Source organism: Vicugna pacos, chromosome 19, assembly GCF_048564905.1.
Source record: "Vicugna pacos chromosome 19, VicPac4, whole genome shotgun sequence".
Classification (NCBI taxonomy): Eukaryota; Metazoa; Chordata; class Mammalia; order Artiodactyla; family Camelidae; genus Vicugna; species Vicugna pacos.
Window position 1 is genome coordinate 38113990 of NC_133005.1, and position 14475 is coordinate 38128464.

Genomic DNA, 14475 nt, shown 5'->3' on the forward strand with positions numbered 1-14475 from the left:
ATCAGCCGTGAATCTGGAAAGCCGTTTTTTTTAATAACATTCAAGAAAATTGAGAAACGGGCATGAGAAAATATTAAGTGAAAAAGGAAGCTACAAAACCATGCCTATATTAAAATCCTCATTTTTTAAGGAAAAAATAACATGAAAACATTGTGAAAAAAGTATATATCCAATTAATTAAAATGACTATTTAGTGGCTTCTGAAAAATGGTTTAGTAAAAGGTTTATTAGTAAACAAGTAAAAGAATTTGGGCCCTGACATCAAACTCCCAGGGTTAAAACCCTGGCCCTGTCATTCAGGAGGCTGGTGTTACCAGAGGACTCAGCCCCGGAAGATGCCGGGATTTGCTGGGAAGACACCTGCGAGACGCCACCCTGGCCAAGAAACCAAAAGCCAGCACCTCCAAGAGCGGAACACGCCAACATCATGCATCTCCTGATAACATGCACTGAGACGGGCAGGGGCCAAAAATGCACAACCTGGGTGACATCGTAAGAAAAAATGCCAGACAGATGCCGACTGAGAGACGTCCAACAGAGCAGATGGCCTGCATTTCTCAACAGAGCCCAGGCCGTGATGGTCAAGGGAAACTGAGGTTTAAAGAGGCCCCAGAGGTGGAACTGCTCAGTGCAGGGTGCGCGCCTGGACTGGATCCTGATCTGGGGAAAATACATTTTTTTTTTTTAAAAAAAGCAAGTAGGACAGCTGATGAAATTTAATAAGATGTGCAAGTTAGATAACACTATTGTATCAATATCAATTTCCTAACTTTGTTAAATGTCCTTGTTTTGTAGGGAAATATTTAGGAAAATGTTTCTAGGCAATATTTAGGAATAAAAGGGGGATCATGCCTGAAGCGTACTCGTCAAAGGCACGAGAGAGAGAAAATGACAAAGCAAAAGCAGGTAAGTGTTCACACTTGAAGAGTCTGAGTGTAGTTTTGGTAAAAGGGAATTCTTCATGGTACTTTTACAACTTTTCCATAATCTGAAATTATTTCAAAATTTTAAAAGTCTTAAAAAGTCCAGGGAAGATACAAAAATGTAATGTACAGCACAGAAAATATAGCAAGTATTTTACAATTTTAAATGGAGTATAATCCATAAAAATATTGCATCACTATTTGCACACCTGGAACTAATATCGTTTAAGACAGCTATACTTCAATCAAAAAATAATAAAAAGAAAAGTCAAGTCACTATTCTTTGAACTCTTAAAAAAAATAAACTAGGGACTTCAAGCTAAACATTTAACCCCTGTGTCCTTGATTTTTCTCTTCTGAAAATGGGGATAATCACAGTGACTCTTACTCTCTTACCAGGTCCTGTGCTCTTGAATGTGAATAAAATGAATCTTTCTGGTTTTAGCAAGAGTTTACGCTTAGATACAAACAGTAACTTAAAAATATGCGGCTTCCTGGACTTCATCAAAATTAAAATCTTTTGTCTGAAAGGACACCATCAAGAACATAAAAGACAGCCTTCAGAATAGGAGAAAGTATTTGGAAGTCACCTACCCTAATAAGAGGCTTTTACCTAGAACATATAAAGAACTCTTACAACTCAGTAACAGAAAGACACTTAGCACAATTCAAAGAGGGCAAAGGATATGGACAGACATTTCTCCAAAGAAAATACACAACAGCCAGTAAGCACATGAAAGATACTCAATGTTATTAGCCTGATATCAGGGAAATGCAAATCAGAAGCACAGAGAGGTTTCCCTTCACACTCACTAGGCAGCTAGAATCAGAAGGATGAGGATGACAAGCGTCAGCAAAGATGTGGGGAAACTGGAACCTCACACCTTGCCGGCGGGAATTTAAAGCGGTGCAGCCACTTCAGAACACAGTGTGGCAGGTCCTCAGAGGGATAAACGCAAAGTTAACATGACCCAGCAACCCCTGTCCTACAGATACACCAGGAGAGATGAACACACAAGTCCACTCAAAAGCCTAGACGCAAACGTTCACAGCATAACCGCCCCTCCCCCCAAAAAAGAACGAGTCCAAATGTCCACCAACCAGTGAACGGATAAACAACGTGTAGCATTATCTATTCAATGGAATAAAAAGGCATGAAATAGATACATGCCACTGCACGAAAGCATCTTGAAAACACATGCTAAGTGAAAGAATTCAGACAGAAGATGTCACATAGTGTATGTTTCCATTTGTATGAAATGCGAATATTAGGCAAATCCATAGGGACAGAAAACAGGTCAGCGACTGCCGGGGCTGCGGAGAGGGAGGGTCGCGGTCTAGGGGAATACAGGCACGGGGTACTTCCTTTGCATGATGAAAATGTTCTGAAATCAGAGGTGGCAATGATTGCATAACTCCATGAAAACACTTTTAAAAAAAGCCCACTGAAGTGTACGTGAGCTGGGTGACTGTATGATATGCAGATGACATCTTAATAAAGCTGTTTTGTTTTGTTTTTTTTAAAAAAAAAAGGAATGTGGTTTTAATGGGACCTGTGCCCCTCATGCACTGGCTGACTGAACCAAAAACAAGATCTCCCACTCTTTCCTAATTCAGGATGCATCTCAAGTCCAAGGTTACCTCCCCTCAGAAAGACAGAGTCCCGCAGGCATTTGAGAGCGTGCTTCCCTGGTGGCCCAGCATCATCCAGGCTCTCGCTGCCCTGACAGGTGCTCCCCCTTAGGAACCCCCAACCTGGGGCAGGTGGAAAGTGGACAGGGCATCCCTGTGGGCCGGGGCTCACCTCGTCTGGGCTGGAAGCCTGGTACACGCGGCAGGAGTCTTCGTACTGCTTCTCGGCCTCGGCCTGGTCGGTCACGCCATTGGACTCGTACACGGGGGTTACATTGTGGCAGAGCGCGATGGCCTTGACCGCTTCGTGCACGCGGCTGCTCATGGTCCGCCGCACTTTGGTGGTGAGTGTGGGGCCCTTCTGAGCAGGCGGGTCCTGGGGCTGCTGCAGGAAGAAGGAACACATAAGGAAGATGACTAGAGGCACAGAGGGGCCTCAGGAGGGAAAAAAATGACGGTGCGGAGTTTATTGCTTTTCCTTCTACTGCTCCGACACTCATAACTCTCAGGGGTGACGCTGCCAGGAAGGGCGTGGATTCTCAGGGATCCAGTCACTTGCACTAGGCCAAAAAAAAAAAGCAAAATAAACAGAGGAAAAAATGACAACTGAGTGAATGTGCATGACTGTACCTGAGAACGTGTGAATGCTATCTTCCTTTGGGTGGAGCTGGGGGCCTCTGACCGAGCGAAGGCCCCACCACACTGCAAGCAATGCTGGTGGTTCAGACCAGGGCCTCTGGACCACGGCACTCCTGATGTCTGGGGAGGATAATTTTCGCTGGGGAGCGTCCTGTGCACAGCAGGTTTCACAGCATCCCTGGCCTCCAGCTACTAGATGCCAAAAGCAACCCCCAGGTGTAACAAGAGACCAAAAATGTCTTCAGATGTTGCCAAATGCCCCATGGAGACCAAAATCATCCCGTTTGGAACCACAGTCTTAAGTGCACATTCTTATTGGTTTAAAATTGAAGACAGCAGCATCGACGGGAGCTCTAGGGTTATAACCATCAGCAACACGCCACCCGGGGCAGGAGGGAGAGCATCAGTGACAACCGGAAGGAAGCCTGGCGGGACGAACATATTGCAAAAGGGCACGGAGAACCCCACGTCGGGCACACTTTCAAGAGCAAACTTACACGTGCTCAGGCTTTGCCTCCCACACTGACTGCAGACCCTAACTCTGGTCTAAGGAGCAGTTCTGTGGCTCACACAGCCCTCATCCATCCCTTCATTCGGAGCTTTCACCACCTGGCTTGGCTCCCTAATGGGTTAAATCTTGGGGAAATGGTTTAGAGCAACATGGTAAAAAGAACATTGAAGGTTAAGAAAGCTGAGCTTTATTCTTGGATGGGGTATGAACAGCTGTGTGACCTCAACCAGTCCCATCCGCACTCTGGGCCCTGGTTTCCTGTACATGAAAGGAGCAAGCCAGGGGGTGGTTTTCAATCCACATACTGAGTACCAGGAATCCCAAGAAACCCAGTCAGCACCACCGAATGTGGAGAGCAAACAGCCCCTTTCCCACCTGCTTTACACATCAGGTACCATGACGGCCTTGCTTTGAAGAGAAGGTTCTATTGCCTTAAAATATAACAATAAAAAATTAAGACACTGGAAAGTGACCACTTGTTAACAGTCTGTGGCTTAGTGTTCCTTTAGACTCAGATGCCCTCCCATGACCCACAAGACCCACCTGATCAGCTTCTCTCTCCAAGCTCCTTCCTGCCTCAGGGCCTTTGCACCTCCTGTATCAGCTGCCTGAAATACCATGTCCCAAATCCCTGCAGGGCTAGCTCATCCAACTTCATCATTCAGGTCCCAATTCAAATGCTACCTCCTCAAAGATGCCTTCTGAGCCTCTTACTCCACACTCCTCCCATGTGGCCTTTCCCCTGGAAGTCATGTTTCCATACTACCATGTGTTTTATTGTCTTCATTGTCTAAAACTGGCTTGTTTACCTGTAATTCTCCTGTTAGACCATAAGAACAGATAGCCTGTCTATTGACTTGTCTAGGGCATCAGATATTTGCTGAACAAATGAACAACTTAATATTCCTAAGGTGATGGTGAGATGTCTTCACTTGATATGAATTTCTCTTTCTATCTCCAAGAAGAAATAAATATCAAATTGACCAACATCAGTTCCAGATTTTAAATCGCTGTCTGGGACAAAGGATCTGCAAGAGCCTTCCTGCCTCCACAACTGAGTCTCAGAAGCTAGAGATGCCTGTGGACTTACTGAATACTCTGCTGCATTAAAAACATATTTTATCCGACGGAGGAGAAGCGATCCGATCTTTTAGAATGAATCATGTTTTATACCCATGAACACATGGTTGCCCAAAATAGAGAACAGATGGGTTATGAGAAACAAGAAAAGGACTTTCATTTGATTTTTTAATACTATTTTTAGCAGTGGCATTAGACTCCTCAGGTAATTAGACAATTACTAAATTATTCTGGTCATGCAGGCACACACATTGCTCTGGCTTCCTGCTCTGTTAACCTTTGGTGTCAAGAGGACACAAGTTTCACTTCCAGGCCAAAGGGCACTGCATGGTAACAATAATTAGAGTAATATATCAGAACTACAGTTTAAATGAATCATTATTTGCCAAGTGCTTTTAATTATAAAGAATTTACCTCTAAAATCATAAGGAGGACTAAAGATTTACAGAAAGGTCCTCACTCCTGGAGAGACTAAATCAAAAACATTTTTTCTGAGTTTTGTAATTTATGTTCTAGCCATGGATGCGTGTCTTCATTTTTTTTTTTTTTTTGCCCACATTCCTCAGCACCTGGACCAAATTATTATTTAACATCAGGAGCAATAACAAGACCTTTGACAAAGTAATTGCTCTGGCCGGCAAGCTTTCCTAACAGGGGTTTGAATGAAAGCTGAGTTAAGGGCATCTTTCACAAAACTTTGAATTTTATAAGCAATCTGATTATGTCTCCAGAAGTCAAATACTTCCACTAATATTTCAAACATAGGATAACTGAGCTCTGGGGGGTTTGCACTGTGGGTGAAACCACACCAGAGCGAGGCAAAAAGAGACCCACCGCCCAGATTTTTGCAAAGACCTCACTCTCAGAACAGGGGGACCACCTGACAGCAAACTAGACGATGAGGGTGGTTAACCCAGACCAACCTCACGGGAGACTGGTTAAGTGTCTCCACGTTCATTTCTCTCTCTCTTAAATTGATACTTGTCCCCCTTTCCTACTAAGACGTTTCAGGGAAGAGGGGTCTTAACCACTGATTCTGAAGTTCTCTTTTAATTTGCAAACAAAAGGCTCATACACACACCAAATGGTGCCGCAGAGTATCACGAAGGCGCTCAGAATAACCAGGGGCTCAGCCAGCGTTAGTACTGGGCCCAGTTGCCAAACGTCCCCACGTTCCCCATATGGAAGAGTTTCACATTGTACAGTGTTTATCTCCAGCCTCCTCCCCACGGGCCCTTTAACCTACACACATTTCTTCTTACTTAAAAAATACCAGGGGAAAATAAAAACAGATGTGGCATCCACAGAGGCAGGTTATGACTTTTTTTGCCCTGGGGCAGAAACCACTGGTCCTCTTAAGGCGGGAGGGCAGAACAGGGAGGTCAGCAGTTGGGCGAGGAACCCAGCTCTCCAGATACAAAGGCCCGACTCGGCCCTTGCGGGGGCGGGGGCACCTCGCACCATGTAACGCTTCGGTCTTTCCACGGCACCTCGGCCAACAAATGAGACATGGAGACTCAACGGAAAAACAGGCCTTCATTTCTCATTAATAATCCACGGCAGAGGTATTTCCCAATGAGAACTCCAGCCTGTGTTTCAGGGAAGATTAACACAAAAACTACATGCTGAGTCACCATGAATACCAAATGTCTCTCTAAAAGCAGTGGAAACATCACCACTGACGAACATGCGTAATATTAACAGATGTCATGGACGGGTTGCAATTGGTAAAAATATACCATTGAAGGGAATAAATTTCTGCTTCCATCAGCCTACTTCATCCCCCAAATAAAGCTCAAAGCTGGGAACTCATCAACCTCCAAGGGCCACCCTCACAGAGACAGGCTTGGAGCTGCTACTTCCAAATGAATCAACTGACCGACAGGCTGATTCAGCGACTGAATAAATACACCATCTACCATTTAATAGGCGACGTCTCTTAGCGTGCCAAAGGCGACAAACTTCAGTTCACTGACACGGAACCACGTATAACACAGGGGTTCTGACGTGAGAGGTTCTGCCCCGCACTGGGCAGTGTCTGGAGATATCTGGGGTTGTCATGGTGAGGGAGGGGGGTGCTGCTCCAGGCATCCTGACAGTAGAAGGCAAGGATGCTGCTGAACATCCTACAACACACAGGGCGGCCCCCTCGAAAGAGCAGCATCCAGCCCATTATGTCAATATGCCCAGCTGAGAACTGTATATAAAGCCACTGCCACCATGACACCAGGGTCAGGACGCAGGGGAAGCCCAGCGGTGCTAGTGCTGAATTGAATCCTGTCCATTTAAGATTTGGATTTTTTGCATGAATTTTGAAGGCTTTTTTTTTTTTAATATTGCTCACAATATGATTTGTCTTGATTCCTGTGTTTTTTCGCCATCTCAATACATTTTGCTCCCTCGATGCATGCTCCTTAACCCCCTCAATCCCGGTCCTATTATAAAAACCATTAACAATTATCACAACATGAGTGAAAGAAAAAAGTTGGATAGTGTTATTCTAACAGCGGTTCTCAGCCAGAAATTATTGTCTGCATAACCGATAAAAGATTTTAAGAAATATATATGCTTGGGCCCTCAACACTTAAAGTAGGGCCCAGGCATATCTATGTAATTTTAAACTTTACATGCAATTCTGATGCTCAACTTTGTTAAAAAGAATTACAAAAATTATGACGCTTTCTTATTGAAAAGAAAAATAAAAAACAGAGAAACAAAGCACACATCACAGACACACAAAGGCAGAGAAAGACCTTGGCATTCTCTACACTCAGGTGTTGACACTGGTTATGTCTGAGTGATGTGACTATAGGTGATTTCAATGTTTTTCTCTTTGTATTTATATATAGTATTTATTTTTTCTGCAGAAAAAAAAAGATCCTAAAAAACTATACAAGTTTTTTTAAATGAGTAAAACAAAGTAAGCTCTGTGTCCCAGAAAAAAACACAGAAAAAAAAAATCCTTCCTCAAGAAAACATAACTGTCTCTGTGTTTCCCACAGACGCAGGAAACAAGACGCGCCCTGTACGGGACGCAGTCTAAGTCCTGACAAACTGAACGCATCCAGCACATACGTGTCTCCTTTAGGAAAGTAAAGCACAAACTCACACATTCACCAATATCCTTATGAAAAAGGAAGAAAAATGCTGTCAATTCCAACTCTCACAAATCCTGAAACAGCATCAGAGACAGAATACTACGTGAAAAAAACCACAGTTCACAGATCAACACATGTGAAGTAATGCCGACTGTTTTTCGGAAAGCTGTGAGTTTACACGTGCAGATCAGCCTAGAAGACCACGCAGAAGCGCGCATCTGGGTGTTGTCTGCAACAGGATGTCATGAGGCTCCCCCTCTCCACAGTCATTCATTTTTTTCAGGGACATATATGTTAACAAGAGTTAAATAAAGGTATTTCCACTTGCGAAGGGGAGTAAAATAAAACAATGACTACACAGTCCAAGTAATACAGACTAGTTGTCTCAAAATATTTTGAGCACGTTGAGAAAAAATGTAAGTACCTTCTACACACATGTATTTCATTTTGTATAAATATTGTATTGGGCATTATAAAAAAATTCTAAAATGATACGATAAAAATGAAAACAGCATTATTCACAGAACTAGCTAGTATCTCAAAATAACAAAACACACACTCAGGGTAAGGGGCATTGGGAATTACAGATTTAAAATTACGTTTCAAATTGCCACATCTGCTCCTCACTCACACCAGGGCACGAAGGCCTGACACAAGCTACAACCTGGAAGAACCTTGGAGATATTATGGCAAGTGAGATAAGCCAGGTGCAAAAGGTACTGACTGATTCCATTTATCTGAAATGTCCAGAATAGGCAAACCCACAGACATAAAAAAAAAAAAAAAAAAAAAAACAGACTAGTGGTTGCCAGAGGCTGGGTGAGAGGTGGGAGTCTAGGAGATGGGGGTTCCTTCCTGGGGTGATGAAAAGGTTCTGAAATTAGATAGCAGGTGATGACTGCACGATGCTGACAATGCGCTAAAAAACACACTGAACTGTACCCTTTATAAAGGGTAAATTTTATGGTCTGCGAGCTGTATCTCAATTTTTCAAAGGTGCCAATAAATAAAGAAGTCAGTCAGAGGAAAAAAAATCATCACATCTCCTTAGCCTGTTGTGGGTTCACCTCATTACATAAACGTTGGCCATTTTCTTGTGGTTGGCTTGGCCTTGTATTAATCACCTGGAGTTTCCCTGCAGGAATCTTGTAAAGCCACCTGCCCTCTTTATGAGGTTAACTCAGTTAAACAACATCCCTAAAACCGGTCACCTGGACGCCCATAAAATGCACTCTGTATTTCAATGTCCCAGAAACAAACAGTCGTAGAATTCCTCCGCCCTCCGCAGAGCACCTCAAGGCCGCACCTGACAAGCGCTCGTCTGAGACATGGAAGGAGGGCCCCTGGGTCAGTCTCAGTGCTGTTAGTCAGGTGGACACTTTGCTTTAGTTTTGACGATAAAAATGAGAAGTGAATACACACTCTAGTCCTTTCTTCTTGCACCCCAATGGGTCATCCTGCAAACTCAGTGCTGATGTTCTGAACAACAAGGGCAAACCTCATATGCGCAGTAGCTGTTCTCCAACTCTTGCTACACTTTGGAATCACTGTAGGTCCAGGGGGGAGGGGAGAGCTCAGTAGTAGAGCGCATACTTAGCATGCACATGGTCCTGGGTTCCAGCCCCAGTGCCTCCACTAAATAAATAAATAAACCTAATTGCCTCCCCCACCAAAAACAACTTTTTTTTAATTTAAAAATTAAAAAGAAAAAAAAAAACAAAACCCAAAAAACTGTAGGTCCAGGCACTACTCCTAGAGGTTCTGACTCTGTCCCAGGTGACCTGATCCAGGAGTTCCAAATCCTCCACTTCAGGAAACGCTGTTAGAAAACCTCATTATTAAACTCTAAAGGTCAGAGGGATGACTGTTACAAGCTCAGGAGAATCATTTTAGGGTGGTGGGTATAACCTAACATTGGAGAGTGTGATGGTTCCACAACTCAGTAAATTTACTAAAACATCATTGACTAAGTACATTTAATATGGCTGAATTTTATGGTATGTATGTTATAAATCAATAAAGCTGTCTAAAAAAAAACACAGGAAAGCCTTCATACTTGTCATCGCAAAAGTATTCATGCGTTTACTGCACGGTTTTTAGACATCATGAGAGAAGGAAGCACACAGCTTCAATTTATCCCTGTAACACCGAGCTGTTTTAAACCCAAGGCCAGGATGGGCAAATCAATTTATGAGCTTCTGCAAAGGGAGGGTTATGAGTTAAGAGTTCACGGTAAGAAATGTTGTTTTCTGACTTTAAACTTTTTACAAAGAGCATTATCTGTTGCAAACCAAAAACGGACCACAAAAGCTGCACAATACAATTATCCCAAGAGAGGGTGGCTTCTGTAAATACCACAAGCTCTTAAAAATACCAACCAAAATGGGCAAGGGTGTGCCTCCTGTCGGGGGTACACACCTCATTCTATGAAGCTGTCTAATATAACCATCGGAGGGCCAGCACGGCTGAGACGGGGCTGACAGGGAGGGAGGCAACCCCGCCAGGTGCTGACAAGCATGGCAATCCACACAGCCACCCCTCAGCAGGAGCCCGGAAGGCACTGGGGTTGATGGTTCAGAGGAGAAAATATCCCAAGACACAGAAATGAGGTGGCTCACCCTGCTGCAGGCAGTGGTGTCACGTGGTGAGCAGGAGGGCGCAGGGGCAGGAATGGAAGCCAAGGCTGGACCACACTGGAAGCCACAGGCCCCCGGGGGGGGGGGCAGCCAATCCCAGGCTATCCTGTGCTCCTGGGGTGAAGGGGAGGGGCCCAGCAGGTGACCTGGGGGCAATGCACCTGTGACCGAAGGCAGGCAGCGATGGGGCAGGAAGCAGGGGCATTTCCCAAAACCGTGGACAGAGCTCTCAGGGTAAATGGAAGTGGTGCCAGCTAAGACAAGAACATCTTAGAGAAGCAACTGCAGGGGATTCAGGAAGAACGTCGGGATGGCGGGTACACCGTCCTCATGAGCCACGGGCAGCGATGCTAAGTATGCAGGTGCGAGCACAGGCTCTCCCCTCATCTTAATGAGTCAAACCTCGAGGGTATCAGGCCTAAGTCAGTGTTTTTTGTTCTGTTTTTATTCTGTTTGTTTTTAAAACATTACCAGTAATTTTGATGAGGAGCCAAGGTGAGGACCCACTGGTCTAACTTTATAGGAAACTTAGGACACTTACAAGTTGTATCTTTCTTTTAAAAAAAAAAAAAAAGATTGGTTTTGAAAAACTTTGCAGGAGAAAAAAAGCAGGAGCAGATAAACTGAACATCATCTCTGATCATTTCTTCCACAAGGCTGCTGAGCTGAAAAGAGGCGAGGAGCTAAATCAGCAACATAGTAATTACTTCACAAGTAGCCCATTAATTATTGCTGCTTTGGCTCATAACTGGCGAGAAGGGAAAAATAAACATGTTTGTAAATTTGAAGTAAAACCAACCATTAGGTTCTCAAAGCTCTTTCCAACACCAGTTATTGGAAAACGATTATTTTCTTATGTTTCCCCCCAATATGCATCAGTATTTCAATAGCTTAACCCCAGGGATGAAGAAGATGGGGGGAAACTTCAACCGCGGGTTTATTCAAAGTGTGAAGAATTCGTGAATGTCAGGGGCTTGGAAGGAAAGGTGGGCAGGAGGAAGTGAGGAGTGACCGCTCCTGAAAACTGGGTTTCTTTCTAGGGGGGGATGAAGATAAAATTGATTGTGGTGATGGTTACACAACTCTGTGAATACACAAAAAAGCCACTGAAGTGCATGCTTTTAATGGTGGTGGATCACATGGCATTCTGAGTTCTTCTCAATACAAGCGTTAGTCAATGTGAAACAACTATTTTGGGTAAGGAAACAGAAGGCTTTACCTGAGTGTAAATACTAAAAATGTGGCTTTGTACTTCATCCATCGAGTCGAGCCCGTAGGCCACGGTGCCTAGATGGAGCCGTTTGAAAACCATCTCGTTCTGGGTAAGAGTTCCTGAAACACAAGACAAATGAGTAACTGTGCCGACATCCTGGGGCTTTTGTTATCATGAACAGTCATGACAGCTGTTGAGTTTTGTTCTTTTGAGAGTTTGCTATGTGTCACACGCTGGTTTCAGTACTACTCCTGCTGGAGCAGACGCCTGTGGTATTTTGCTGGCCCAGAATCCTGGACTTTCTTTTGAGAATAGCGTCCCAGGTTTCTAGGGGGAGTTATGACCCTTGTTCTCTGGGATGGTCCAGAGGGAGTGTCAGTCAGGGTGCCTGACTCATTCCATTGGTCAAGAGAGTGGCATGTGGCATATGGGAGGCCAAACCGATTTTCACCTAAAGGAATCTAAACCCGGAGCAGACAGACACATGTGGATGGAAGACAAGTGGAGACAAGATAGCACCCCAGGGGTCCTGATGCTGACACAGCCAGAACGTCCCTGGTTCTTCTTTTTCTCTGGTTTCCCCAATCCTTGCAACAGACTCCCTTTCATCCCATGCTCATTAAATGGTAGAGACGAAGCTTAAATCCAGGTCTCCCCATCTGCTCTCAACCACTATGATAACCTCGTCACCTGACAGATGCTAAATAGTGGAGCAGCATTTGGGGGTGTGGCTACGAGGTGAGGACTTGAAGCCTGAGTTCAAAGCCTGCCTCTGCCACTATGTGCTTCTCACAAGTCACTTAACCACCTAACTCACAAGGTCAGGGGGAGGATTCAGTAAGTAACTGTATCCAAACACCCAGAAGACTTTCCCACATCATTAGTACCAAGTAAGGCTTTGCTGCTAACACTGTCATCACCAGGTAGTCGACCTTCATCAAAAGATGAAGAAGACGAAACAGCAGCAGCACACATCTCTAACACCTTAGAAGGAGACTCCACGCACCTTCTTTGACCTTGAATCCTGTGAAGGCCCCAGAAAACTCACCTGTCTTGTCTGTGAGCAAGTAGGAAATCCTCCCCAGCTGCTCGGGGATCGTGCTGGAACGAACCACCGTCCCGGGGATTTTTGAGTCCCTGCGGATGACCCAGCTGTACACGATCTTGCCCATGTCCAAGTTCACACGCAGACTGGGCAGAAAACCAGAGCAAACAGGTTAACAGGATAGACCACAGACTGTTCATAGCTCTGTTTGTAAACAAGGACTCTAAACACACTTCATCGGTGCCATAAGATCTAGAATCACACCCAACAGAAGCACACGGCTGGGGCTGAATCCACAGATTTAACAGGAAGTCTACACCACTATCAAATTCACATGAAAGCATTCTTTAATGGGCCAAAATAAAATATGAAAATTTAAAATAATGAAAAGGTAGTTGTTTTAGCCTTACTTTTTTATTATTATTTTTTTTTTGTGGAGGGGAGTAAATAGGTTAACTTATTTATTTTAATGGCGGTGCTGGGGATTGAACTCAGGACCTTGTGCATGCTAAGCATGCACTCTACCACTAAGCTACACCCTCCTCCAAGCCTTACTTTAAAAAAAAAATTACTAGTCCTCTGTGCTAATATATTTTTGATACTTTCCATTTTTTAAATTTTGGTAAAATATACATAACATAAAGCTTACCATTTAAAGTATTTTCCACTTAAAGCATTTAAACGGCATACTTCAGTGACATTAAGTACATTCACATTATCATGTGACCATCACCACCATCTTTCTCTGGACCTTTTTCATTTTCCCAAACTGAAATGTCATACCCAGTATATAGTAATTCCCCATCTCCCTGTCTCCAGCCCCTGGCAACCACCATTCTACTCTCTGTCTCTAGGAATCTGATGACTCTAGGAACTTCATTTTGTAAAAATCATTCATGACTTGTTCTTTTGTGTCTGGCTTCTTTCACTTAGCATAATGTTTCCAGAGTTCATCCATGTTGCAGCATGTGTCAGAAGTTCCTTCCGTTTTAAGGCTGAATAATACTCCATTTTATGCGTCATACTCATTTTAAAATATTATTTTATTGCAAAACATAAAAAGAAATCATCAAATTCATTCATAATCCTATAAACCAATCAAATGGCTAACTGCTGACTAGCCACAGGCCACACGAAGATTCAATTCACTCACGTTCCATCATGGTGTAGACAGAACTTTAAAGACTACAATTACATGTAACATCACAGCACAAACGCTTTTTTGCTAGCAATAAATTAGACCTCTTTATTCTTTGAAACCATCACTCAGAGCACCCTGGCCAGGAGCCAGTCTCCCTGTGCTAGTCATACTATTGTACCAAAGCCAAATCTCTGCCCTTGGAAAAAGACAAAGTCTATCTGGGATGATGTAAATACACAAAAGAGCAAGACAGAATACAGGGCAATATATCAAGTGTAAGAGACTTTATAGGCACTACAAGTGCGCAGGAAAAGATCTGGCTTATTTTAACAATTATTTACTGTTCATTTATTATGGGGGAAAAAGTAGAAACAAGTATCCAACAATACGGGTCTAAATAAATCATTACACACAGAGTATATACTAGAACAGTTCTAATAAATGATGGTGTGTAAAGATATTTGATATGAAAAGTTATCTGCAACACATCCAGTTAAAAAGAGAGTGGGGGCAGGGACAGATTTTTACGTAGAGCAAAATCTCCTTTTTTCTAAAAT

General features: G+C 43.6%; 1 protein-coding gene across 1 annotated transcript in view; it reads right to left on the minus strand.

Annotated features, from left to right (window-relative positions):
- Positions 1-14475, minus strand: part of ATP9A (ATPase phospholipid transporting 9A (putative)) — a 116558-nt gene that overhangs the window by 36614 nt on the left and 65469 nt on the right. The window contains exons 12-14 of the mRNA XM_031687693.2: positions 12781-12923; positions 11739-11851; positions 2728-2940 (exon numbers count right to left, since the gene is read on the minus strand). Of these exons, the coding sequence (XP_031543553.1) occupies positions 2728-2940; positions 11739-11851; positions 12781-12923 (469 nt within the window). The remainder of the gene's footprint in view (positions 1-2727; positions 2941-11738; positions 11852-12780; positions 12924-14475) is intronic.